Here is a 27758-nt window from a genome sequence, read left to right as displayed (position 1 = left end):
ACTCCAGGGCCACCCAATATCACAGCACCCAATTGTTTCTAGATTCATCAGGGGCCTCTACCACCTTCGACCTCCGGTATCTAAGCCACCAGTGGCCTGGAACCTTAAACACAGTCCTAGAACAACTAATGCTCCCTCCATTCGAACTATTAGCCTTAGCTCATATAAAATACCTCACATGGAAGGTAGTATTCCTGGTCGCAGTGACTTCAGCATGCTGAGTCAGTGAACTTCAAGCACTTGTACATTTCGAGCCTTATGTTCAGTTCTTCCACCACAAGGCAGTTCTACAAACTCAGCCTTCCTTCCGAAGGTGGTCTCAGCCTCTCACATCAACCAGTCTATAGAACTCCCTACGTTCTTTCCAAAGCCACGTCACAATGAATGAGAAAAATTGCTCCACACCCTGGATTGCAAGAGGGCGCTGGCCTACTATAAGACAAAAACACTAAAGATCTCGAGGCCATCTCAGCTATTCCTCATTTAACCCGAATGCCCCTGGGACTATCAGTAGCAAAAAGGACAATTTCTAGCTGGATAGCTCAATGCATTCAATTTTGTTACAACAAACGTCAAAAGACACTAGACTTCAAACCGAACGTTCATCAACTTCGAGCAATCTCCATCTCATTGGCACACTTGCGTCAAGTTCCACCCCTTGACATCTGTAAGGCGGCCACCTGGTAATCTCTACATACTTTCACATCCCATTACTGTTTAGACCAGCAAACATCTCAAGATGCCAAGCTGGGACAAGCGGTCTTAAGATACCTTAAGTTCATAACTCTCAAATCGGCTGTCCACACCGGGTAAGTCACGCAAAAAAAATAAATAAATAGGAAAGAGAAATATATAACTAAGCGTGACTGGGACCTAGGGACTCCCATGACAGCATAGCTAATTCAGACCTGCTATCGACGGGAAAAAGTGCTTACCGTAAACAGTGTTTCCGTAGATAGCAGGATGAATTAGCCATGCTGACCCACCCACCTCCCTGGACAGCCTTGTTTTACTGCTAAAATACAGACTGAGGAGAATCTGTCTTCCTGCACGGAAACACACACGCAGCCGCACAGAGCAAAGCTCTGAATCAGCTTTGAGAAGATCTGGCTCCGACGCCAGATTGACAGTCCCATGACAGCATGGCTAAGTCATCCTGCTATCTAGGGAAACACCGTTTACGGTAAGCAAACTTGTTTTTCCTCATAAAACGTCAAGCAATAAAATCAAGAAATATGAAACATAACAGCAAATCCATACTAATAAAAAGAATACTTAACAAATGAATAGAATATTCAACAAAAAAATTAATACATTTCTTTATAAAGTTTCCCAAACACTAATATTTGAAAACAGCAGATACAAACACTACCCAATAATTAAAACAAATAATTTAAAAAAATCCCCTGCTCTCCATACCTAGAAACTTTTGATTTCCAGTCACCCTGAGATTGTTTTGTGAATTAGTCTGGGCTGGGGGCACAAACCTTCTTCTCTCTCACTCTGGGCCTCCCCTTCTCTGTTCTTTGGACACCAGAAGAATTGGCTCTGCCAACGTCCCTTCTCAATTCTTCAACTGCCGGTAGCCAGGGGCTTGCGTACGTGATTCTGCTCTTTCTGCAAAGCTGGCATTCTACGCAACTGTCTAGTTTGCCTGATGGAAGTACCAAATTTGCAAAGGATGTTGCCATTCTGTTTCAACATAGATAACCCACCACTGCACACCATACTAGAAACAGATATATTTACTCTTGTATGACTGGAAATGATGTCCAATAAAGGTACCCCACCAGCAATATATTCACTATATTGTCCCTAGAGGCATCTCACAAATTTTATTAGGATGCATTTATGATTTTTTTGCATCTGCAACTTTTTTCATACAAGTGGAAGGAAAACCACTTATTTTAGCGGACAGATGTATTAAGTATTCTTCTTATAGACACAAAATGGAGAAAAACCCTTTAGCTTAGAACATCTGGGCCTTAAAGAACTTCTCTACATGTATGACTTGTAAAAAGCAAGCTTGCTTACTGTACCCGGTTTTTCCATAGATAGCAGGATGAACTAGCCATGGTGTCTGGGATCTCCTCCTTGTGACCCTGGGTGGAGCTTCTCTCTAAGAATACAGATCTTCAACTCTGTGTGCCTCTGTGGCTCTTCCCAAGCAATTACTGATCCTCCTCAGTCTATAAAATAGTTTATTTAGTGCAGCGAAGGTGAAAAGGCTGTCCAGGGAGGTGGGAGGGTTAACATGGCTAATTCATCCTGCTATCTATGGAAAACACTGTTTACGGGAAGCAAACTTGCTTTTTTCCTCCATCAATAAGCAGGCTGAATTAGCCATGCTGTCTGGGACTCCCCAGCTTAGGGTTGTGTCATGCACACTGATGTATGCTAAAGCAGGGGAGTGCCCACCCCTTGCAGAGGTAATGTTTGTTGTGTGCTCAACCCGCAATGGTAGTGGACAGAATCAACTTCCTGTCAAGCAGTGCAATACTGCCAAACCCACTGCGGTAACCGAAGTTGTCTGCTGGTCAAGCCAGTAGTGCGACGTGAACGTATGTAGAAATGACCATGTGGCTGCTTCAGAAATGTCTAGCAATGGTACCTTATGGAGATATGCAACTGATGCTGCTACAGCTCTCAATTGATGCGCCTTGACTGGATTCGACAGTTCCTCTGAGTGCTTTGAGTAATATAACTGAATGCACTGGGATATCCAATTTGACAAAGTCCTTTTTGCTACCGGTAGACCTGGTGCAATAGGACTGAAAGACACAAAAAGTTGGGAAGTTCTGTTCGATGCATGTGTTCTTCGCTTGTAGTGAGCCAAAGCCCTCTTATACTCCAAGGTGTGAAGGAGCCACTCCCTCTCATTTTTGTGTGTGCCTTGGAAAAAAGGTGGGTAACGTGATGGTTTGATTCAGATGGAAAGCCAAGATTACCTTTGGTAAGAAGGACGAATGTGTTCTTAAAGTAACTATCATGGTGAAATTGTAAGAATGGAAGGTAGTGAACCAAGGCCTGTAGCTCAATGACCCACCTTGTTGAAGTTACTGCAACCAGGAATATTACTTTCCAAACCAAAAATATTTCATATGGTTATTGCCTATATGTTCAAAGGATGAGAGCATGAGCTGTTCCAATACTAGATTTATGTCCCAGGGAACTGGAGGGTTTGCCATGGGTGGCCTCAATTTTAAGATCCCTTTCATGAAAAGTGACAGAGGATGGTTTGAAATGGGAAGACCATTGGATGGGAGACGTTACGCCGCTATAGCGCTCACGTGAACTCTGATGGATGATGTTATCAACCCTTCTTGGTAGAGCATATGCAAGTACTCCAACAATATTTCTGGTGAACAGGAAAATGGGTCTATATTTTCTCATCACACCAAGTCGTGAAATGCTGCCATTTCCACTGATAGGCTTCCATGAGGATAAACTTTCTAGCTGACACTAGGATCTCCTGGATACCCTTAGGTAACTGTAGTGGTTTAATACTCTCCTTTCAATATCATGCTGTGAGCTGTAGGGATGAATGTATGGGTGCAACAGAGTGCCTCCTTTCTGAGCTAGCAGATCTGCTAGCTAATGAGATAGGACGACTGATGGATAGTTGAACTAGATAGGCGTACCAAGGTTGTCTTGGCCATGCCGGAGCGATGAGATCCGCAAAGTCCACGATGCATTTCTAAACTGTCCGGGATATTAATGGTATTGGGGGATAAGCACAGAAGAGTCTTCCCATCCATGGAATGAGGAACACATCATGGATGAATTGTTCCTGGCTTGGATAGACTGAGCAAAAACACCCGAACCTTCCTGTTGTGTATCGTTGCGAAGAAGTCCATGCATGGGAGGCCCCATGCCACGAAAAGATCGTTTGCTACATCCTGGCTGAGAGCCCACTCGTGAGGATTGAAGGTTCTTCTGTCTGCTTCGGTATTTATGACTCCTGGGAGATAAGTTGCTTGTAACGATATGAAGCGCATTTCTGCCCATTCCAGGATTTGATTTGCTTCCCTGCAGAGGATCCAGGAAGCTGACCCTCCTTCCTTGTTTATGTAGAACATGGCCACTTGGTTGTCTGTGTGTAACATCAGATTCTTTCCCCAAAGCTGGCTGTGAAATGTGCAGAGGGCATTCTTTATTGCTCTCTAGAAGATTTATTTGTTGGGATCTTTCTGATGGCTTCCATAGAACTTGCATCTTTATGTGCTGTAAGTGAGCCCCCCAACCTTTTGTCGATGCACCGACTTGTTCTGACCATGGATGCATTGGGCTGCAGAACAGGGCTCCCATAGTTAGGATTGGTGGGGACAGCCACCATGTTATATCCCTCTTCATCGCTTGGGTTAGTGTCACCCTCTTGGGCAATGGATGAGTAAATTGGGATCATTGAGCTTTGAGATCCCACTGTAGATGGCACATATGCAGGCGGGTGTGTGGCACTACATATATAGCTGCCATGTGGCCAGGAAGAGTTAGGACCTGATGTGCTGAAGGGCATACACATTGTTTCAACTGTGATGCTAGATTGCGAAAAGGTTACGCCCTGTCTGCAGGGAGAAAGGCTTTGCCTATGAGGTAGCATTTATGTTTGCTCTTATGAGCTGGAGAGTTTGAGTTGGCTGTAGACTGGACTTTTTGTAATTTATTATGACTCCCAGGCTAAGCAAAGTATTGTGTCCATCAAGTGTGCGTGAAGAGTAGTCGCCTGTGACGATACTAGATGCCATTCGTCCAGATAAGGGAACAGTTGCATTCCCTTTTTCCTCAGGTAGGCCACCGCTACCACTAAATATTTCGTGAAAACTCTCAGGAGAGTCCAAAAGGGGAGAACTTTGTGGGAGTAAGCATCTTTGAGATCCAGTAACACATCCAAATCGTTGGCTTAAAGGACTGGCAGAATCGACTTGAGGGATGTTATCTTGAATTTCTCTTTCCGAATTTGCTTGTTGAGGGCCCACAAATCTAGAATTGGGCAGATCCCGTTTTTTTGGAATGAGCAACTATTGGGAACAGAATCTTGTTGTGTTGGTGCAGAGGCACTGTTTGGATTGCCTGTTGTTGAAGTAGTGAGTCTACCTCTTGTTGCAACAGCTGCGCTTGTACTTAGTCTTGCGCTGAGGGAACAAGGTGTGGGAGGGAGGGGCTCTTTTTGAAGTTTAACCTGCATCCCTCACAGATGGGACAGTCTGCCTCCTACTGTCAATGGCAGCTGTGGCTGAGCCCCTCTGAAAAACTCTGTTGTAGTTTTTGATTGTTGCCCTGTTGTCTTTGTTGACCTTTGCTGACGCTGGCCTCGTGGCCTACCCCTGGACTGCATCTGCTGTGGTTGATACGCCGGTGGCTGGTAGGTTGTGTACGGTCTAAAGGAATGCCTTTGGTAATAGGACTTCTTGTAGCCCGGGTAACACTTCCTGATTGAGGACTGTTGTTCTGCCAGGGAAGCCTGGGACAAGACTGCCATGTTCTGCTCTTTGAGCTGAGAAACTGTTTCCTGAAGCTTGTCATTGAACAAACTGTCTCCCTTACATGGCAGATCCACCAGCTTTTTCGAAGCAAGTGGCGCAAGCTTTCTTCTAAATCCGTAAATGGCTGGGGTAGGTGTGGTCTGCTGGCCCAGGCGAAATATGTTGCTTGAGGGCCTGCAACCACTTGTACAAATACTGAGTTATGTAAAATTGGTGGTGTTGAATCTTTGCATTCAACATAGTCGCTTGGAAGGTTTTACATCCAAATTCGTCCAGGTATCTATTATCTTTACCGGGAAAAGTATTAGATTGTAGGCATGATTTCTTCGACTTTTTCATCGCTGATTCAATGACTAGAGGTCCATCTTTCTAGATGTCGATGGTCCCGAGAAGGGGGACTGCCATGTCTTGTCTGAGAACTAAATGGGAGGGCAAGGCTGTAGGCTCAGCCGGGACATCAAAGATCTTCAATATCCCTAGCATCTCCATCTTGGATCTGGCACCTTCTTGGTTTCAATTTTTTGAAGGGATCCCACTTTTTCAATAAATCTGGAATAGGATAGGTCCTCTGGGGGCGAGGACGGTTCAGGTGGGTCTTTTGGAGGATCTAACAGGATTCTTGTGGAAGATCCTGGTGGACAGTCTCGGGGCTCCGTATCCGGTTACTGAGAGAATTGCAGTGGTAGTTCCTCCGTCTCATCCTGAGGCCTGTAATCATCCTAGATGGGGAACGGGGACACTCTCCTTGGGGAGAATGCCTCAGCTGGAGGACTAGGCGGCGGAGGACCTCGTTTGCCACTTCCTAGCAATGTGAAAAAGTTCTGCGAAATTGCCTCTGAAGCAGGTCCTGCATCCCGAGGAACCTGCTGCATCTTCTTTAGGGTGGTGGGTGTATCTCATTCTTGTCTCCCACCCATTTTAGCCTTAGCAATCTTGGCCCTTGGTGACACAGCTGCCAAGAGAATGTTAGAATCAGGGCCTCTAAGGCACTTTTCTGGGTCCTGGTCCCTGTACACCTTGTGGCTTTTCCTGAGGGGCTCCTGCAACTGAGGAAAGGGCATTTTCCCCTTTGACACTGAAGACATGTCCAAGTAAATCTGCTGAGATGATCCAGAGGATCCCACAGAAAGTTGGTCATCTGTGAGAGGTATTTCTTCTTCTTCGGATGGTTCAAAATCCAAAAGTTCTTCTGATAGGACCTGAGGGCTGCGTTCTAATGTTCCAGACCTAAGGGAAGTTTGTTTATGAGAAGGCTTGTGCTTACAAGTTGTTTGCTCTTGTACTGGGGTCGATGCATAGCTAGTCTGCATTGTGTGCGTCGTAGCTGGACTCTGCGAGGCATGTGTGGTCTGCACCTGACTTGAATCTCTCTCAGTCATACGCCATGCTTGTCCGGTTTCGCCGCACGCGTTGGCCAATGATTGAAGGTGTTGGCGTCTTTTTTTTAGGAAGCACTTGTGTCGGGGTGCATGGCGTTTGTGAGGGACGGCTCGATGCATCATGCCACTGGCAACGCCTTTTTCGATGCGGTTTTTAATGATGCATCCCCGATGCCTCTCATATTTGTGAGGTGAGGGGGAGCTTAAATGCTTTGGGAACATGTCCCACTTGGCTCTGTCTTTTCTGACCACCTGGTGGACCCAGAGAGGACATTTGCCTTTCCTGCTCAACGTGGTGGGTCTTTGGCCCTGGAGAGGAGTGAGAGGAAAGGCATTTTGAAACCGGGGTGTAAGAACCCGTGGGTGCCTCTTCACTCCTTAGTCTGGCGATCTTCTGAGTTTGCCACAAGAAGGCGGTGCAAACGAGTTTTGCGTTGCCGAGGGTAACATGGGACAAGCTGCAGGGAGATGTTGCCAGGGAACAGGTGGGGGAAAGGGGTTAGGGGATAGCAACGGCAACAATTTCAAATTGCTGCCTTGCTATTGGTTAGGGCTGTTTTGGCGGGCAGGGGTGTAAAATTCTAACGGCAGTCAGCAACCAGCAGCGAAGCAAGGAACAGGTTTTCTGCTTTGCTCCGTGCTGATTGCTGGCTGTAGCAAGGGATAGTTAAGGTGGTGTTGTCGCGGATCGGAGGATGCGCAGAGCACAATCGAGAACAGCCGTGAAGCCCCAGCAAAAAGCCTGGTGAGGGAAGGAAGGGCGGCCCCAGCCCCAGCCAGCGCGGGTCCGGTAAGTCGTTTCCCCGGTTGGTTGGTGAGGAGCCTCCTCCCTGCCCCCCCCAGCGATAGCCCCGGTGGCGGGCCCCCCCCCCCGGGGGACTCCTCAGAGTCGGGGGAGAGTGGTCCTGAGGCGGAGGGTGAGGTCTATGAGTTGGGGGAAGGGGTGTTACCTCCTCCATCCCTGTCCCAGGGCCGTCGCGAGGCTGCAGTTGAAATTTCATTGCATGACGAAGGGCGTGACTTGTACTGGGAGGCCTCCTCCCCCGTCCGCGTGGTCCGTGTGAGGGCAGGCGTTGTAGGCGATCGCGCCGCGGTGGTGAGGGGAGGTGGGGTGCCCGGAGCACGTTCGCGGTCCAGCAGGCCAGCTGCGCGTTCCTGTGGCGCGGGAGGGCCCGGCATTTCAGCGGCACCTGAGTCGCGCAATCGCAGGTCTCCGGCAACGCCTCCCAGGGGGCGGGGGATCCAGAGGAGAGAGAGGGTGTGTTCCGGGCGATGGGCGGGCCGAGAGGGGCGGGGCTCTCTCCGCTTTCTGGCCGCCCGGCTTCCAGGGTGACTGGCAACGCGGGGTGCAGGAAAAAACGGAGCGATTAGCGCAGGGTGCCTCCGGCTGGCAAGGCAGCCAATGTAGGCTCTGCGGCACATGTTCAGCCAGCAGGTGGGGATGCCTATGGGAGCAGGCCGGCAAAGGGGAGGGAAGCTTGTGGCAGGGCCGATTATTGGCTGAACGAGCCAGTGCCTTGCGTTAGTGGAAGGGGGCAGCAGGATAGGGAGGGGGATTCGGGGTTTCCCAGCCAGGATGCAGCTATAATTGCTGGTATTATTAATCTGTATGTGCAAGTTAAATATGGCCATAGTACAGGGGGTGCAGATGCCCGGGGAGACAAGGGGTCGCCAAGGGTGGGGGAGAGGGGAGGGGAGAAGGTAGGTACCCTGGGTAGGGACCCTGGGCTGGTGCAAGGGGGATCTTGGGTGCCACGGTTAGGGCCCCGGGACCAGAAGTGCAGGGGGAAGTGCGGGGTGGGGGATCGAGAGAGATATTGTGGTTCCACAGCATTGGAGGACGAGGCACCGGGGACGTCCAGAGATGAGGCATGGCGCACCCGGATTTATCAGGCTGCACCGGAGACCCAGAGAGCGGATCAGAAAGGGGGCCGAGGTCGAGATGGGGACGAGAGGAGCAGCTGCTTGGCAACTGCGCCGGAACAGGGGGCAGTGACGGACAATTCAGGTAAAGTTATGTCAGGAGAGGGGCAGGTTACCGAGGGACAGATTAAGAAACGGAAAAGGGATAGGGACCGGAGTCCCTCTAGCTCGTCGTCCACTTTCTCTAGTTCTAGCGAGGAAGATTTAGGGCGTCATTCAGCATTGGTGAATGGGCCGAAGCAGGACATGGGACACCCGGCTTTAGCATCGTTGTCCGAATTGTGGGAGGAACTTCCTAGGCGAGTGGTGAGGAGGATTCGTAAGAGGAAGTTTGTTAACATTTTTAGGTTACTGGAAGGGCAGAGAGGGGATAGGTCTCATCAGAGGAAGCATAAGAAGGGAAAAGGTGGGGAGAGTACCCTCAAAGTTTCCAAGAGCATAGTTAATTGGGTGCGAGGATTTCTAAGACTGGCAAGCCATTTTGATCCAACGCAATTCGGTGCATTGTTGTCCTATGCGGACAGCATATTGGGGGCGTTTAAAGACTATGAAGGCTGGGCTTGGCTCAACTACGATGAGAAATTTCGGGACAAAATGGCAGCCAATAAATTCATGTCCTGGGGTTCGCAGGATATCCATCTGTGGTTGACGCAGATGTCGATCAAAGGTGCGAGCATAGGCAGAGGGAATACTTTAGAGGGCAGCGGGAACAGTGGGGGGATGGGACAGGTTGGGGCGAGTAATTCGAATAGCTCCTTTCGTGGATCAGGGAGTGTCTGTAAGATGGAGACAGGGGGCAAGGCTGCCGGGAGCGGATCCGACATATGTTGGAGATTCAATAAGCTTACATGTTTGTTCCCACAGTGTAAATTTAAACATGCCTGCTCCTCGTGCGGGGGGGGGGGGGGGGGTCACATCCAGCCACCAAATGTGGGCAAGGGCAAGCAACAGCTCTCCCGAAGAGTGGTAAATAGTGATGAGTTGTTTCAGAAAGCGGATTCACCACATTGCTGGAGAGTTTACGTCGTTATCCTGATACCGAAGCAGCTAAATTTTTGGGGGTAGGGTTTAGTGAGGGGTTCCAAATACCATACATTGGTCCGGGTGAGGGGGGGGGAGGGGGCATAATGCCAGGTCGGCTTATCGGTTGGCGGGTATTGCACGCGAGAAGCTGGATGCGGAAATCCAGTTAGGGAGGGTAGTTGGGCCGTTTGCTGAGCAACCCTACAGTAGGATGCATTTGTCTCCTCTGGCAGTGATTCCAAAGAAAATGCCAGGGTAGTTTAGATTAATTCTGAACCTATCGTACCCAAAGGGTAGTTCGGTCAACGATTTTATTCCAAAGTACCATTGTTCGGTGCATTACGCCTCTTTTGATCAAGCCATTGCTTTGGTTAGGGAGGCGGGGCGTGGGGCCTTGTTAGCTAAGGCAGACATTGAATCTGCATTCCGACTTCTTCCGATTCACCCCAGCAGTTTTCCGTTGTTGGGTTTCGTTTTTGAGAAGGGTTATTTTGTGGACCGCTGTCTTCCAATGGGGTGTGCAGTGTCTTGTGCATTTTTCGAGACATTTAGTACATTTCTGCAATGGGAAACGATGCAGCGTGCGGGTTGTACGGCCATGTTGCATTACCTGGATGATTTCTTGTTCGTGGGGCCGAAGGGGACCAGCGTGTGTCAAGCCCAGCTTACGAAATTTTTGGAGGTGGCGGGGGAATTGGGAGTGCCCATAGCGAAGGAAAAAACCGAAGGGCCGAGCACTAGGCTTGCTTTTTTAGGCATCAAATTGGATGCCGTTGCGATGGTGTCGCGGTTGCCTTGGGACAAAGTTGTCCATTTGAAGGAATTGGTGAAGTTGGTGCGTGGGGCTAAGAAAGTAATGTTGAAACAGATGCAGTCATTGATAGGTTCCTTGAACTTCGCGTGCCGGGTCATACCCATGGGAAGGGCATTTATTCGAGGGTTGTCGGGCACAACAGTAGGCATACGGGCGGGTCACCATTTCATCAGAGTGACGAGGGCAGTGAAGGAGGAATTAGGTGTATGGGAAAAGTTCTTGGAAGCATTTAACGGAGTCTGCATGATGCAGGACGGAGAAATTTCCAGCGAGGAGCTGGAGTTGTATTCGGATGCAGCGGGGGCTACGGGATTTGGAGTGTATTTTCAGGGCCAATGGTGCGCTGAACGTTGGCCGGGGTCGTGGGATGAAGAAGGACTCCTTAAGAATATTACCTTCTTGGAGTTATTCCCCATGATAGTAGCCTTAACTGTGTGGGGGAGGGCGTTGCAGAATAAGAAATTAGTATGATGGTGTGACAACTTGGGTGTAGTACAGATAGTTAATAAGCAATCTGCAAAGTGTCCGAGGGTGTCGGGATTGTTGAGAGAGTTGGTTTTGTTGTGCTTGCAGTGGAATGTTACTGTTAAGGCGAAGCACGTACCGGGCAGCAGGAATGTAATTGCGGATGCTCTCTCTCGTTTCAAGTGGGACGTATTCCGTGCAGCGGCGCCGAAGGCATGGCTGCAGGGAGAGGCATTCCCGGAGTATCTGTGGAACCTTGGCGTCTGGAAGCCTGGCGGTTGATTCAACGATCCATGGCGCCAGCGACGTGGAGATCATATACGACTGGCAGGGGTCTGGTGTCCAGCGTCTTGAAAGGGTGGGGGTGGCGCGGTGGGGAGGTCAAGGAAGGGGACATCGTGCGATATATCTTGTGGGCGAAGGGAGCGGGATACTCACGGGCATCAGTGCGTTGTCAGCTAGCAAGATTCACTCTCTTTCAGAAGCTGTGGGGATTTGGGCATCCGAGTCAGGGATTTACGGTGCAGAGAGTGTTAAGGGGATGGGGTAGAGTACAGGGGACACATGCGGATAAGAGGAGGCCTATACGTTATACGGAATTGTTGCAGATTGCACAACAATTGGGCAAGGTGTGCAGCTCCAGGTATGAGTTTTTGCTGTTCAGAGAGGCCTTTTCTTTGGCCTTTTTTGGGGCTTTGAGAATTGGGGAATTGGTGGCGAGATCCAAAGTGCAATATAGAGGCGACGGGTTACGGGCGCAGGACGTATGGGTTTATGAGGATAGGATTACACTACGAATTCAAAAATCAAAAACGGATCAGAAGGGTCGGGGTAGTTGGATATCGTTGGTCAAGGCGAAGGATGAAATGGCATGTCCGGTTAGGTGCACGAAAGCTTTTCTACAAGTTCGGCCAAACTTGGGGGGGGCATTCTTGATTCATGAAGATGGTTTGCCAGTAACGATTTTTCAGTTTACTAGAGTGTTGCAGTTTGTGGTGAAGGGATTGGGGTGGGAGCAGGGGGTGTATTCACCCCACTCATTTCGTATTGGGGCGGCAACTACGGCAGCGGAGTTAGGTTGGTGTGACTCCAGGATTCAGGCGCTGGGTCGTTGGCGATCCGCAGCTTTTCGGCCTTATGTGCGGAAATAAAAAAAAAAAAAAAGAATAAGGGGTAGGTAGGGGTTCGGGACGGTGGATAATGCAGTCCTTTGTTTTACAGATGCGGGGGTTCGACATCTGCGGGAATGTGCCTGGGTCGTGGGTCATTCCTTTGTGCATCGGGCACATCGCAGGGCAGTGAAGAGGCCTTACGGAGAGCACTTGAATTTGAACTCTCGTAACTGGACTGTTCGATGGTTTGGGAAGGGAGGCATGAGATGGGGAGAGTTGTGATCGTTCCTCCAGGGGGAGTGCCAAAGATGATTCTCATTCATTTGGGGGGCAACGACATTGGTAGGATGTCTTGTCGAAAATTGATAGCAATAATGCGGAAAGATCTAGCTGGCTTAATGAATGAGTTGCCAGGGACTAGGGTGGGGTGGTCGGACATCATAGTGCGTATTAAGCACAGTGCATAGCCATTATGGTGTCGGGGTGTCAAGAAGTTGAATCGACAGATTGGCAAATGGTTGGTTCAACAGGGTGGGTTCTGGGTTAGGCATACCTGGTCGTGGGAGCTGCTGGGGGGTTTCTTTTTGGGAGACGGGGTTCATTTGTCCGAAGTGGGCATTGATTTATTCAACAATGCCTTGGAGGAAGGATTCTTGCAACAGTTGCATGAGTAAAGGGCCGCAGTGGGGGGGAACAAAGGTAACTGAGTTACTTTTGTTTGTGGCGGAAAACCCGAGCCCTAAGTTGGAATCTGATGTATTGGGGGGGGGGGGCAAAGGATATTGGAGGGGGGGAAATGCCCGTGTAGTTTGGGGCTGCTACACGGGAAGGCCTAATGAGCAAGAGGGTAAGTGTGCGGCTCAGGCCGCACACTTACCCTCGCTGGAGCTGTGGCGGAGTAAGGGGGTGGGTGGGGCTACGGAGTCTTACCACTGTTTACGCGGTGGCAAGTGAAGATGGGTATAAGGGAGGGGGCGGAGGTGTGGACGTTGGTTGATATAATGTATAAGTTTGAGGGCTCGGGTTACGGTGTTTAATAAACTGCGGCCTTGTGTTAATGCCATAAGTTGTGTGATGTCTTTTGTTCGGGGGAGAGGGGGTGAGGGTGCAACGAACTGGAAGTCTTGCTTCCCTATGTTACTCTGAGCAACATTCTCCCACAGTCCTTACAGGTGGACTGGTTGGGCTGCGGGCCCAGACAAATCTAACAGTAGTTATGTCCATCTATGATGACATAACCTTGCCACATTTGCAGTACTTAAAGCCAGGAAGCTTCAGCACCATGATAGCACTTAAAAGTACTGTTTTGGGTTTCATTTAAGTGAAGTAAGTATCTGAAGTGAAGAAAGAAGTGGTTCTGCACTTGCGACTAGCTGCACGGAAGAAAAAAAAAAAGACTGAGGAGGTTCAGTAATCGTGCCACATAGGCGCACAGAGCCAAAGCTCAGCATTCTTATAGAGAAACTCTGCTTGGACCACACGGAAGACATTCCATAAAGCATGGCTAATTCAGCCTGTTTATCAATGGGAAAATAAACGTTTAGCTTATTTTCTAAAGGGAAAGAAGGCTTATAGGATTGCTATGTATGTGAGCACGTGCTCCCTCCATTAATAATTTGTAATTGGTGTTCAAGCCACACCAAATTTTGCGACAAAAAAAAAACAAACCAAAAATAAAATAAAATAAAAAAACACAAACATAGCCACTGTTACACGCATGTCCTGGAAAATAGGGTCATCGAGTTTTAGATAGATGTTCCTGTTATTAAATGGTATGGCTCATTTCTTTATTGTAAAAAGATAAAACAAAGAAGTACATTGCACTTGCCCCCCCAAAAGAACAAAAAACTCTCTGGACCAATTTTTTTCAGTGTTGTACTCTAAGGGGGTCATGCAAGCGGAGCAAAAGCCAGCACCGACAGCCCGATATACCTTCTCTTTCTCACCGACACCTTGGCCAACATGAGCTCCCCAAGCCAGAAAGATTCTCGTCCCTGCTCCAGAAGCACACCAACCCTACACTTACCTAACAGAAAACGAGCAGACCGCGGAAGCGTCCCACCAACAACAACCTAGGCCTTGAACTAAAGCAGTTACCCAATATCCTGTTTCGTCCCGCCCAGCCTTTTCACACAGCTTCGACAGGCGCGCGCCCGGATTTGCGTGCAGCACATGCAAGGCTCCGAAAGGTTCGACACCAGTAGCGGTTCGAGGCTGCGGTGTACGTTTCCCAACGGTCATCAATCAAGAAAAGAAACGCCAAAAGACTGCTAAAGAGGGAAAACCGGGAGAGGGTTACCGGGAAATCTGCGCTTCCAACCCAGTATGGGGCAATGGCAATCGCTGTCCTTGGGCGGTCTTCTGCTGTTGCTGCTGGAGGTTCTCACCTCCGCCAACGGTAAGGTTTTTACCCCTCTTCTCCAATCCCACAATCCCCAGGCAGGCGGGGACCTTGCTCAGTCTCTGGGAACTTCCTGCGGAGAGGGAGGCTGATTCCAAAACGAGAGACCTCTCACGCTCCTGTGGAAATGCCGTGTGAGAGCGACCGGGGTAGAGAAAGGAGTATGGGTAGCGAGTCTGTTTAAAAACAAACAGATAAATAAATAATTTACAAATAAAGGGGATTCACTCTTCTAAGAGAGAGCGCCACAATTGCCGAACTCGAGTTGGTGTAGTTGAAAGGCAGGATGGGAGAGGCTAAAGTGCACATAGTGCCCCATCTTCTGGGACTTTCATTTGCAACCTGACAGGTGGGATCCTTAGGGGGTCTTTCTTACGAGCTTCCCTCAGAGAAGTTCAATTATGTAAGTATCCAAAGGATACCTTATTTTCGGATGTGTTGTCGTTGTCACAGAATGGGACAAAAAAAACCTTTTCGGAGTTTTCGAAACAGAAAAATGTTAGAAAAAGACCGCCCAATTAATTTAGCTTTATAATTCCGATTACACCCTAAGAGTTCCCTGTATCCGGGGGCGGTCGCCTCGGGCAATACAATTTTGAGGTGGCAGCAAGTGCCTCCCCCCCCCCACCACCACCAAAAGAATACACCTGCATCGACTGCCCCCTTTCCCCACCTGACGAGAATCTCTTGGCAGGAAGCGAGTTGCGCGGTGCATTTGACATGCTGGTGGTATTCCCAGCTGTCACTGAAAGAGAGTGCCCCACCCCAGCATTGCTGCACAGAACAACCACTGCAGAGAGGCCGAAAGAGCGGAGGGGCCTGCCCCGATAACAGCCGCTGGCGGGGAGGCCAGGCCCCACCCAGGGAAAGATCTAGCTACTGAGTAGGGGAGGGGATGAGAAAGGAAGAAAGGGTTGAGTGAGACAAAAAAAGAAAGGAGTGAATAAAAGGGTTTGAGGGGGAATGAATGAGAAGGATGAGAGAATGATGTAGAGTGGCATGAATGAAGGGAGGGAAAAGAGGGCAGAAGGGATAAAATAGTAAATGAAGGGAGGGGACAGAATGAGAGGGAAAAGGGGATTGGGGTGAGAGGGAGGGAATGTGAGGGGTGAGTGGAGGAAAACAACATAAGACCTGTGCTCCAGCAGGGTGCCTCCCCTCCCCCACAGAAGGATGACGTACAGTGGCAGTGCCCTAATTTGCCAGTAAGAGGAGGAGGAGGAGGAAGACAATGTTGGATATGATGGAGGGTAAGGAAAGAGGGTGTGGAAGGAAAAGTGGAATCAGGCCTGGTGTTATTGGGTTGTATACTTGGGGGCAGCAGCAGCGGTGGAAAAGAGGGAGAAGCCTGGTGGGGCCACCAAAGCGTAAGGAGAGGGCCAGCAGCCGAAGAAACAAAGCCCAGCCAGCTGGCAGCAGGCATACGTGTGTGTATGAGTTACTACTAGGGGAAATCTGCGCAAAAAAATGTAAAATTCTGCACACAAAAACTGAAAATTCTGCAAACTTTATATCGGTCAAAATAACACAATTTACATGACAGTCTTTAAGTAATTACATTTTAAATTATTACAGAAAAAAGTGCAGAATTTTAAATATTTTGAGCAGAATTTCCCTAGAAATTCACTGTAAGAGTGTCCCTTCCACATACACACACCCTCATACAGGCTCCCTCACTCTCTTGCACACACACATCCCCTCATACAGGGCCCTCTTTCTTGCATACACACCCACACAAGCTCCCTTTCTCTTTCACACATACATCCTTACACAGGCTTCCTATGTCTCTCTCTCACGCAGCCCTTCACACAGGCTCTGTCTCACACATACACAATCCCTTCACACAGGCTAGCAGCCTCACATACACACGATCCCTTTTTCATACACACGAGCTTCCAATCTCTCACACACTTGCACACTCTTTCACAATCTCCTCATATAGGCTCCCTGTCTCTGAAACCCACACTCAAGCATTCCCCCCCACCCACCCTCTCTTACCTCCCATGCTCTCTCTCACACCTGCTCTCTCTCTCTCTCACCCTCCCCACTCCCTTACCAACCAGCCATGCTCTCTGTCACCCTCTCCTCTCTCACACAACCATTCTCTCTCACTGGCATCCCCCCTCCCCCATGCTCTCTCTCACACCCTCCTGCTCTTTCTCGCCCTCCCCTCTCTGACACACATTCTTACCCGCATGCCGCAGGATGCGCATGCGGCGAAGATGAAGGCCTGGTGCGCCGTTTGCGGTGAAAAGGGAAGGCCACCGTGCGCCGTGAACGGCGTGCCGGGCCTTCATCTTCGCCGCGAATGGAGCCTGTCCCGCGGCACACGGGGGCCTTCCCTTTTCGCCGCCAAAGGCGCACCGGGCTCCATTTGCAGCATGCCGGGTCTTCTCTGCTATTTTCTGCAGGGGGGGAATTCTGCGCAAATTCTGCATTCCGCAGTAGCGCAGAATTCCCCCAGGAGTAATGAGTAAGAGAGAGGAGGGACAGCATGAGAGCATGAGCATGTGTGTGAGTAGAAGTGAGTGCTTGAGAGAGGATGCATGCGAGTAAGAGAGAAGAGTCATGGAAGAAGCACATGTGAGAGGGGTTATTTATGTAAGAATGAGAGGGAAGGAACATTTGTGAGAGAGAACATGTGTGTGTGAGAGAGAGAGAGCATGTGTGTTTGTGGAGAAAATTAGTGGGTCTCTCTACTTCCTAAAAGACCACCACCATCTCAGCATGAAGTTCCCAGATATGGAGAGTGGGGAATATTTTTTATCTTTTATAGTTTTAATTATTGGATGTTATTTGATATCTGTTATTTTGACATTTTATTGGTGCTTGGGAAATATTTTTAAATTTTAAATTAATGGATGCTCTATTTGTCACCTATTTTAAAATATTCTTTTTATTAGCATGTTTTATGAGGAATGGTAATGTTTCAGTTTTCCATTGTACCACATACAGAGTCTGTCTTGTTGAAGTTTCTTGTTCAGTTTTTGTCTGCAGGTTTCTATTTATGCTTCATGGTCTCTTTTTTTAATTCTGTATTTGGTGAAGATCTGTCTGTGTTCTACATACATGACTGAGGTGAAGTATTCTGCTAGTGTAGTGTGTGTAGATATCTTTAGCAGCTTGGCTTGTTCTGTTTTCCTACTAGCAGTTGTATTGGTGTTTTAGGACCTGGTGTAATATTTGCAGTTTTCATCAGAAGGGTTATTACTGTTTGAAGGCTGGCAATTAGTGCTGTTTTGGCATAGAAGTTAAATATAATTGTAATTCAGTTTACTCATGGCTTTCTGAGAGTCAATAAACAGTATGAGGTAGATCTTAAAAAAGTACGCGCAACAGGCGCAAGCAAAAGTACGTAGCCGCGCGTATCTTATAAAATCCGGGGTCGGCGCACGCAAGGCTGCGCAAAATCAGCAGCCTGCCCACGCCGAGCCATGCAGCCTGCCTCCATTCCCTCCGAGGCCGCTCCGAAAATCGGAGCGGCCTCGGAGGGAACTTTCCTTCCGTGTCTCTCCACCTTCCCCTCCCTTCCCCTATCTAACTTATCACAGCACAAAACCCACTATTTTTCTCAGCTTTTATTCAGCATTTCCACGGCAAGAAGTAACCTTCAAAGATTTTTAACAATTTCTTTCCATGTTACCAGTTCTCATCGGCATTTTTGGTCTATTTGAATAACATTGATGAGAACTGGTAACATGGAAAGAAATTGTTAAAAATCTTTGAAGGTTACTTCTTGCCGTGGAAATGCTGAATAAAAGCTGAGAAAAATAGTGGGTTTTGTGCTGTGAAAATTCCTGATTAAACGTGATGATAATAGGCGGTAAGCCAGTTGAAGTCTTTATTCAGATGTGAATATTTGAATATGAGTGACCCCCCTGAGTTAGCAGTGGTGATGCGGTGTGAAGTGAATGTTACATCCCCTGATGAAACCAGACGGTGAAACAGGAGTCTCTTGTCAGGAAGAGGAATAATATTAAGAGAAAAATTTGAAGAAAGTTATTGAAGATATGTTATTGGAAGGATTACACCACCGTGGCTATACAAGAGGAGATATGAAATAAAAGTATTTGGGGGAATTTATTTATTTATTTGTAGAGTTTTATATACCGTTATTCGGTAGAGCCATCATAACGGTTTACAAAATATGCAATTATCATACAAAATATGCAATTAGCATACAATCAAATGGAGTTAACAAGGTAGTTGGGAACAGTAGAGTTTTGTGAACAGTAAACATTTTTTCTTAGTAGTTGAATAACAGAATAGTGAGGAGAACATTTTCAATGAACTTAATGAATCAAGTGAGAGAGCAGGGAGGGGTGAAAAAGGAGGGTACATCAGGAGAGCATGAAGAAGGAGGATTATGCTTGCGAGTTCTGTTGAGGGCTGGGATGATCAGGTGTCAGATAGTTAGAATAGAGTTTATCCCAGGACAAGCAGGATGCTAGTCCTCACATATGGGTGACGTCACTGACGGAGCCCTGAAGCGGGAAGCTTTCTGTCAAAGTTTCTAGAAACTTTTGACTGGCCCTGTGAGGCCACTGAGCATGCCCAGCATGCTATGATATTCTCTGCCACAGGTGTCTCTCTTCAGTCTTCGTCTTTCCGCGCTGCAGTTAGCATCGCGGGTATAGGAGCCGTTGAGAAATTTCTCAACAATTCTGACTGAAAAAGTCAATCAACCAGATATTCTCTCTCACATTTTTCTCAAAAAGGTAACTTTTACACCTGCTGGTGAGTACCTAAGTCTCAATTTTCAATTTCTCTCAAAAAAAAAATAATTTTTTTTCGCATAATTTTCGTTCTCTGCCTCGACAGCCGTCGATCGCACTATGGCTACTGGTTTTAAAAAGTGTCCGGTATGCGCACGAAAAATGTCCCTTACGGATCCGCATCTCGAGTGCGTCTTATGTCTCGGCGAAAATCACGACGTTAAAAACTGTCCGCAGTGTGCCGAAATGACGCCAAAGACAAGAAAATGTAGACTGGAAAAAATGGAACATCTATTCCACCTCCAGTTAATGCCGTCACCTTCCACTTCTTCGAAGTCTCCGGCCGGAGCGAAGCAGCGGCTACTACTTAAAAAATCGATCGGGGGACCGTCGGGGGATCATTCATCGTCTTCGTCTACCTCGGCGAAATCCGGCGAATCTCAAAAAGAAAAACATAAACATCGACATCGAAGGTCGTCGACATCCGAATCCACATCCCAGGGTCCGTTGACGGCAAAGCGGCCACGCTCAGACGACACCTCGGTGTCTGGGCCTCCTCCGATCTCTACACTGGAACCCCTACAGGGCCCTGCAGCGGTTCCAACACCTCAGCCTTCGCCACCGCTTACAACTACTCTCCCAACAGCAGTTGTAACGCCGGAATTATCTGACATGATAAGACAAGCGATTTCACAGGCTTTGAGGGAACAATTAATTCCGACGACTTCGTCGATGCCGATGCTACAAGCATCGATGCCGGCAACATTGCCGATGCCGGTGGGACCACCGATGCCGGTGTCTACCATGACGCCGATGACACTGAAGGAATCGACGTCGACACCAAGAATTCTAACTTCGATGTCGACATCCATATATGCGCAGATACCGTCCACGACTTCGATATCGATGCCCATGTTACCTCCATCGAGTACGAGACCACTCTCGACGTCGATGTCGAGACAACCATCAGCACCATCGAGGACATCAACCATAGATGTCGAAGATGTTCAAGATTTACCTTCCTTACATCATCTCCTCCAAAAATACCAAGATGTACTTCACACAATGCCTAAAGAACAGGTGTTTTCAACTCAACCCACTGATGATCCACTACCAGGTCCATCAGGGCTCCATCTGCCTCATAAAACCACAAAACCAAGGCATGTTTATGGACAGGAAGAAGAAGATTCCTGGGACAGTCAGGATACAGAATCCTCCTCTGAGGACTTTATGTCTGACCCCTCCCCTCCTGAACCAAGAAAGAAGTCCCCACCTGAAGACCTCTCTTTCTCCAACTTCATACAAGATATGGCAGACACTATTCCATTTAAATTGGAAACTGAGCAAGACTCAAGGCAACACACCTTAGAAGTGCTGCAGTTTGTGGACCCCCCCAAACAGGTCTTGGCTATACCAATACACGAGGTGCTTTTAGACTTACAACATCGTATCTGGGAGCACCCATCCACAGTGTCAGCTGTAAACAAGAGAGTGGATTCATCCTATTTGGTACAATCAACTCCAGGGTACCAAAAGACTCAACTACCACATCAATCTGTGGTAGTTGAATCTGCACAGAAAAAATCAAAACGAATTAGGCCCCATTCCTCTAACCCACCTGGCAAGGATCATCGCTTCCTGGATTCTTTGGGGAGGAAAATCTACCAATCTTCAATGCTAAACTCCAGAATCTCTGCATAACAGCTGTATATGACACAGTATCAGAGAAATTTATGGAAGCAGATGGAGGAACTCACCAATTTACTGCCTGCACAGCTACAAGAACCTGCACAAGCCATAATCCATAAAGGCCTGGAAGCAGGTAAACACGAGGTAAGAGCGGCCTATGACAGTTTTGATACTGCCTCCAGAACTGCAGCTGTAGGCATTGCTGCACGTAGATATGCATGGCTCAAGGCTTCTGACCTCAGGCCTGAGGTACAGGAAAAACTTGTTGATCTTCCATGCAAAGGAGACAATCTATTTGGAGAAAAAGTCCAGGAGGCAGTCCAACAACTGAAGGATCACTCAGAGACTTTACGCCAATTATCCCAAATGCCTCAAGATCCTTCCACACAGCCTCCTCGCCGACTTCCTCGCAGGGAAACAGGGAGACCTTACTACAGGCCACGCAGATACTACCCCCAAACATCTCGGGGTAGATCTACAAGACCTCAACAGCAACGCACCTAGGCTAGACAACCAAGGGCACCCCGTGCTCAACCCCCACCTCAGACAGGCCCTGCTACTGGGTTTTGAGATACAGGCCAGAGAACAAATTACTCCTTTAAACCCTCACACACAAATTCCAGTGGGTGGAAGAGTGTCCCAATTTTACACACAATGGCAAACAATAACAACAGACCAATGGGTGCTCTCTATAATAGCACAAGGTTACAAACTCAATTTCCTATCAATTCCACCAGAATTTCCACCGAGAGCCTTCCCACAACAGGAATCTCAACTAATTCCTCTTCAAGCAGAGTTATCCTCCCTTCTGAGACTCAGGGCAATACAATCAGTGCCCCAGTCTCAGAAGGGAAGAGGATTCTACTCCCGTTACTTCCTCATTCCAAAGAAAACAGGAGGCCTACGCCCCATCCTAGACCTGAGAAATCTCAACAAATTTCTAAAAAAGGAAAAGTTCAGAATGGTTTCTCTAGGCCAGTGGTTCTCAACCTTTCTAATGCCGTGACCCCGAAATACAGTTCCTCATGTTGCGGTGACCCCTCGCCCCGCGAGGGCGGGGTGAGGGTGGGGTGAGGGTGGGGCTTTGGTCATATGGGGGCGGGGTTATGGATGGGGTTGGATTTTAGTGCATACTTATTTATTATGACATTTATAAACAGAACCACCATTCCTCATAAAACAATAAAATTAAGAAACATAAAGCATCAGTTATAATAGTAAAACCATACTAATAAAAGAATATTTTAAAATTACTGATAAATAGAATTTCTATTAATTAAAATCATATACATTTTTATAATTTCCCAAACACCAATAATATTTCAAAACAGCACATATATCAAATAACACACAATAATTAAAACTAATAAGGATTTTAAAAAGCCCCTGCTGTCCATACATGGGAGCTCTTGATTTCCAGTCACCCTGATATTGTCGAGGATTAGGAGGTTATCCTCTCTCTCTCACACATACACTCACATGTCCATTCTCTCTCACACATACACTGTCACATACTTACACATTCATGCTCTTATACCCACCATAACCTCTCACTCTCACAGACACTGATACACTCTCAGGGTGTAAGACACTCTCTCCCCCCCCCCCCCCCCCACACACTCTTACTCCCCTGGATTTTCTCATACACACTCATGCTCTCTTACTGGCTCCCTCACAACCTCAGAGCCTCTCAGATAAAACTCTATGCAGCAGAAATAATGCTGAATGTTGAGAATTGTGTTATGCAGACTAATCTGGAAAATGCACTAATTTCTACATGAGTCATAATGAATCAGTCCTCAGCTGCAGGCATCAATTGATTATCCTGGCTCCCTTTATGTTTGCCAAATACAGTTCATGTGTAACAGCAATCCTAATTCTCCACCAGATCAAGCTGATTTCACATCCCACTTCATACTTTGTCACCTCCAGCTGAGTCAAACAATTAATCTAATTACTGCCACTGCTGCCACATGGCTATTGGGGAGGCACTGATTGCTGCTATTGGCACTGAAGCCCATTCTGCTGCCTCCTCTGTGCAGGCCCCGTGGGTTTCCACTTCCTCCATGTTGATCTCGTACATTGTGAGATCCGCCATAGAGAAAGTGCTACTCTTGCACATTCCCAAAGATTACATGTGCCAATCAGTAAAAAGTAATTTTTTTTTTTTTTACATCTGCTTCCCTTTCTAATTTTTTGCCATTTCCTTTTATATTGCCTTTTTTTCTATTTCTTTTCTCTCCACCTGTCTTCTTCCCTCAAACACACAGTCAGGTTTTCATTCTCACATGCATTTCTCTCTCACACACACATACACAGGCTCTCACTGGCACAGGCTGTCTGAGTCTCACACACAGGCTCTCTCACACCCCCACATGCTGCCTTGCTCAAGCACAGGCTCTCACTCTTACATGCTGTCTCTTTCACACACACAGAGGCTCTCACATGCTGTCTCTGCAAACACACACAGTCTCTCAACTCATCTCATACTCGCACACACCTCTCTCTCACCTCTGGGCCTCTTCTTTACGGGTTGCCACAGGATGGGCTCTGCAGTGGCCCTAGTCTTCCCGGCCCCGCTGCTCCTCTTCTGCACGCGGCTGAAGCGCCTCTTCTACCCACGCGGCTGACGTGCCTCCTCCTTCCTCCCCGTGCGGCTCCGGCAACATTTGTCTTCCGGGGCAGGGCGGGCAGGAAGGAAGTAGGAGGAGCACCTGCAGTGGCTGATAAACCTCCTTCCTGCCTGCGCGGCTCCAGCAACATACGTCACTGCGATGCGCTAGCTTTTTGGGCCATGTCTCTTCCCTTTTGGGGTTGGAGAAGGCAGGTTGCCAGCTTCGCCCCGCCAGGGCCGGTGCAAGGGTATTAGGCGCCCTAGGCGAAACGTCAGCTATGCCGCCCCCCCCCCCCCCCGCCTCCACACACAATTAACTTACATTGTGCATTAATGAAAATAACGAAGTCTGTATTTATAACAGAACACTTATTTGACATTTTTATGCCATGTAAACCATTGAGATGATTTGTCTTATCGACGGTATAGAAACTCTTTTATAAATAAATAAATAAAAATATATAAAATAAACATAAACCAAAGCTATACTTGTTGCTCAAACAAAAAAAGCAGACACATCACATAATATTAAATAATTAAAATGGCAGTCAATCAAGAAAAATGAACTTAAAAAGCCATCTTTACTTACCCCCTCCAGCAGCTCTCTTACTCTTCTTCCATGCAGGCTGTAGTACACACCAGAAGCAGCAGTAGTGGCTAAGCTCTATACCAGGGGGTCAGGAACCTTTTTGGCTGAGAGAGCCATAAACGCCACATATTTTAAAATGTAATTCCATGAGAGCCATACAATATGTTTAAAACTAAATACAAGTAAATGTGTGCATTTTATGTAAGATCACACTTTTAAAGTACAATAAGTCTCTGAAAATATTACACCAGGCCTTAAGACACCAATACATCTCCTATTAGGAAAACGGACCAAGTCAGGCTGCTATAGTCCTACACAGAAACAACACGCCAGCAGAAAACCTCACCTGAATCACGTGCTGTCCCTCACCTAACATAGAATAAAGAGACCAAAACGCATAACAAGAAGCATGCAGAAAAAACTGAATTGGAAACTGCAACAAGCCAGAGTCTCTGTATGCAGTGTAACAAAGGAAAAAAGAAACATCACCCATCCTTATAAAACAAATCAAGAAATATAAAATCAGCAGCAGTAAAACTGTACTAACAAAAAGAACATATTTCGAAACAGCTGATGAGTGGAATATCCAATAATTAAAAACTCATATAAAACATTTCCAGATACCAACAAAATATTTAAAAATAGCAGACACAAAGACCCAGTAATGAAAAATAATAAGGATACAAAATTTTTTTTGCTCTGCATACCTGGGAACATTTGATATCCAGGTGTCCTGAGATTGTTCTGAATTAGCAGGAGGTGGGGTGGTTTGCTTGGAACTTTCTCCTCTCTCAGTCACTTACCAGCGCTCTCTCTCACACTGGTCTCAATTACACACCTATACACACATGCTCTCAGTACTCACATATACACATGTTTTTTCTCTCACTTATATAGGCTCTTAATTACACATTTACACACATGCTGTCTATCTTTTCACGCTTACACACACACACAGGCTTTCAATCACATAAATACATGCTGTCTTTTTCTCTCACACACAGACTCTCATTCACATGCTTACAAACATGTCCTCTCTTTCTCTCATTTACACACAGGCTCTCAATCACATACTCACATGCTCCATCACCTAAACCAGCTGTCAATCAGACACAGACACACATGATCTCTCTCTTACTTATACACACAGGCTCTTAATCATACATACACATGATTTCTCTCACACACAAAGGATCTCAATCATACACACATACTCTTTCACACAAACTTACACATACAGGTTCCCAATGGTAAACTTACATTCATGCTCTCTCTCTCTCTCACAGGCAGGCTCTCAATCACAGACATACTCTCTTTCACATACACAGGCTCTCAATCATTCACATACATGCAATCTCTCACTCACACACACAGGATCTCAAACACACATGCTTGCTCGCTCATTCACTATCTCTCTCCCCCACCCCGGGAACTCGCGGCGGCAGCAGCCTCCTCCCAACGCTAACCTCTTCATTTTCAGCCCTCGCGGAGGCGGAGTCCCATCGGCCGCGGTTGAAACTCCATTTTCCTCCGAGCCCCGCTGCAGTCTTCTTCCCGTCGGACACTAGCGTGGCCTCTTCTTCCCGCGCAGGCACCCGATGCTCTCCACTTCCTCTTCCAGGGCCGCGGGAAGAAGAGAGCACGCCGGTGCGGCACCGGCGTGCTCTCTTCTTCCCGCGGCCCGGAAGAGGAAGTGGAGAGCATCGGGTGCCTGCGCGGGAAGACTCCCGCGCAGGCACCCGATGACTCCCGCGCAGGCACCCGGCTGACACCTGATGACTCCCGCGCAGGCACCCGGCTGACTCCAGTCGTGCCCAGCGTGCTCTCTTCTCCCCCCCCCTGCGGCCCGGAAGAGGAAGTGGTGAGCATCGGGTGCCTGCGCGGAAGAAGAGACCACACTAGCGTGGTCTCTTCTTCCCGCGCAGGCACCCGATGCTCTCCACTTCCTCTTCCGGACCGCGGGGGGGGGAGCGGGAAGAAGAGAGCACGCCCGGTGCCGCTGACTCCAGCTGTCCTGCCGCGTTCCGCCCGGGCTGACAGCAAGGACTTCCTTCCTGCTTATTCCACTCCATTTGGAGATGCTTCGCTTCACTACTCTGAACTGGTTCCTGAACTCCTGGACTTAGAACGCCTTAGGTACCCGCTCCTCGGGGGTCTTGTTACGTTCTGGCTGTCCGCTCCTCTGAGGGCCTTCCTGCCTGGGAATCCATTTAGCCTTGTTTGGGATCCTGCCTGTTCAGCCTTGTGAGAGCTATTCTCACTTCCACCATCTTGCTGACAGAACCGCTGATGTACTCTGTGTCTCGGGCCACTACCGTGCTCATCCCAGCTACCATTCTACACTATGAAGCGAGTACCATCATCTACTTTGCTCTGCTGACCTCCTGCACCTCTCTGAACTACTATTCGCTGATCCTCGGCATACCCCACGCTGCAGGCCACTACTGAATCTACCCTGAGAGGTGTGTCATCAAGAGAGGAGTTTCCTGGCATACCCTGCTCTGCGGGCCACTACCAGGGATATCATCATTGAGCAGCCTTACTACTCTGGACTGTGTTTTCTCTCCACGCTGTGGGTACTACCCACGTTTCCAGTATAATAAAGTCTCTCACATCTGTGTCCGTCTCAGCTGAGGCCACGCCTATCGTAGTGAGTCCCCACAGGGCTCCTCCTTGTGGGTGGAGTCAGCTCTCACTACGATCCAGGGTCCACAACCATACCAGATTATAACAGATACAATCTATTTCATATCCAGTGAGCCGACTGATTGTATCCAGTATCGGCTCACTTTTAGAACCATTATCCAAATTTATTGATTATTTTCTAGAACATTTGGTGCCCTTAGCAAGATCCTATGTGGTATCTCCAATCATTTTATATCTTTGACTCCATAAATTTACCAGCTGAGCGTTGTTTACTGGTCATTTTAGATAATAGAAGCTTTAAATTCTAATAAACCACAGCAATCATTTTTATCAGTAATATGGAAAGCTCTTGATTCACAGCCCCAACGTTTGGGTTCCCATGTAATTTTTGACCAAACTCGCTCATCTAGCATTAACAAAAAATATTTTTAGATGCAGTGACCAATTTTAACTTCAAATCAAAGGCACAGCGATGGGGGCTACTATGGGCCCCGACATCACCTGTCTTTATATGGCAGAGTTTGATTTTTCTGTTTTATATTATTCTGTTTTCTCGCCCTATATTGTCACCTGGCTCAGATTCATAGACAACATTTTTTTCGTCTGATGGGGTTTGGAAGTACAATTATTTGTTTACTGATTGACTGAATAAACAAGCTGCTGGCACTAACTTTCAAAAAGGAGATAGAGCAGCTTTTAAACTAGAACAAGGGGGAAAGCCGACAGATACTAATGAAACAGGAGAGTTAGGGCATCCCAACAGAGAGGTTCCATTAAAAGAAAACATAGTCCATATGCCTATATGTAAAAAATCACCAAAGCTAATGATTTCCGAAATATCCCAAACAACTGAAAAGCAGGTTGTTAAAACAAACAAAAAACACACTTTGAAATGTCTGTATGCC

The 27758-nt window shown here is 47.7% G+C and overlaps 2 protein-coding genes across 15 annotated transcripts in view; one reads left to right on the top strand and one right to left on the bottom strand.

Moving 5' to 3' along the window:
* Positions 1-14783, bottom strand: part of FIGLA (folliculogenesis specific bHLH transcription factor) — a 246549-nt gene extending 231766 nt beyond the window's left edge. For 6 of the 11 annotated variants that reach the window (XM_029603970.1, XM_029603973.1, XM_029603971.1 and 3 more), the window contains exon 1: positions 14297-14455. In XM_029603970.1, the coding sequence (XP_029459830.1) occupies positions 14297-14440 (144 nt within the window). In that variant the 5' untranslated portion in view covers positions 14441-14455. The other 5 variants (XM_029603979.1, XM_029603974.1, XM_029603975.1 and 2 more) reach the window with 5 other exon arrangements.
* Positions 14475-27758, top strand: part of LOC115092724 (disintegrin and metalloproteinase domain-containing protein 20-like) — a 229901-nt gene continuing 216617 nt past the window's right edge. For all 4 annotated transcript variants that reach the window (XM_029603982.1, XM_029603983.1, XM_029603981.1 and 1 more), the window contains exon 1: positions 14475-14597. In XM_029603982.1, the coding sequence (XP_029459842.1) occupies positions 14525-14597 (73 nt within the window). In that variant the 5' untranslated portion in view covers positions 14475-14524. The remainder of the gene's footprint in view (positions 14598-27758) is intronic.

The sequence above is a fragment of the Rhinatrema bivittatum genome, chromosome 5 (genome assembly GCF_901001135.1).
Source record: "Rhinatrema bivittatum chromosome 5, aRhiBiv1.1, whole genome shotgun sequence".
NCBI classification, from domain to species: domain Eukaryota; kingdom Metazoa; phylum Chordata; class Amphibia; order Gymnophiona; family Rhinatrematidae; genus Rhinatrema; species Rhinatrema bivittatum.
Note: the sequence above shows the minus strand (reverse complement) of the source record. Positions and strands in the feature narration are given on the sequence as shown.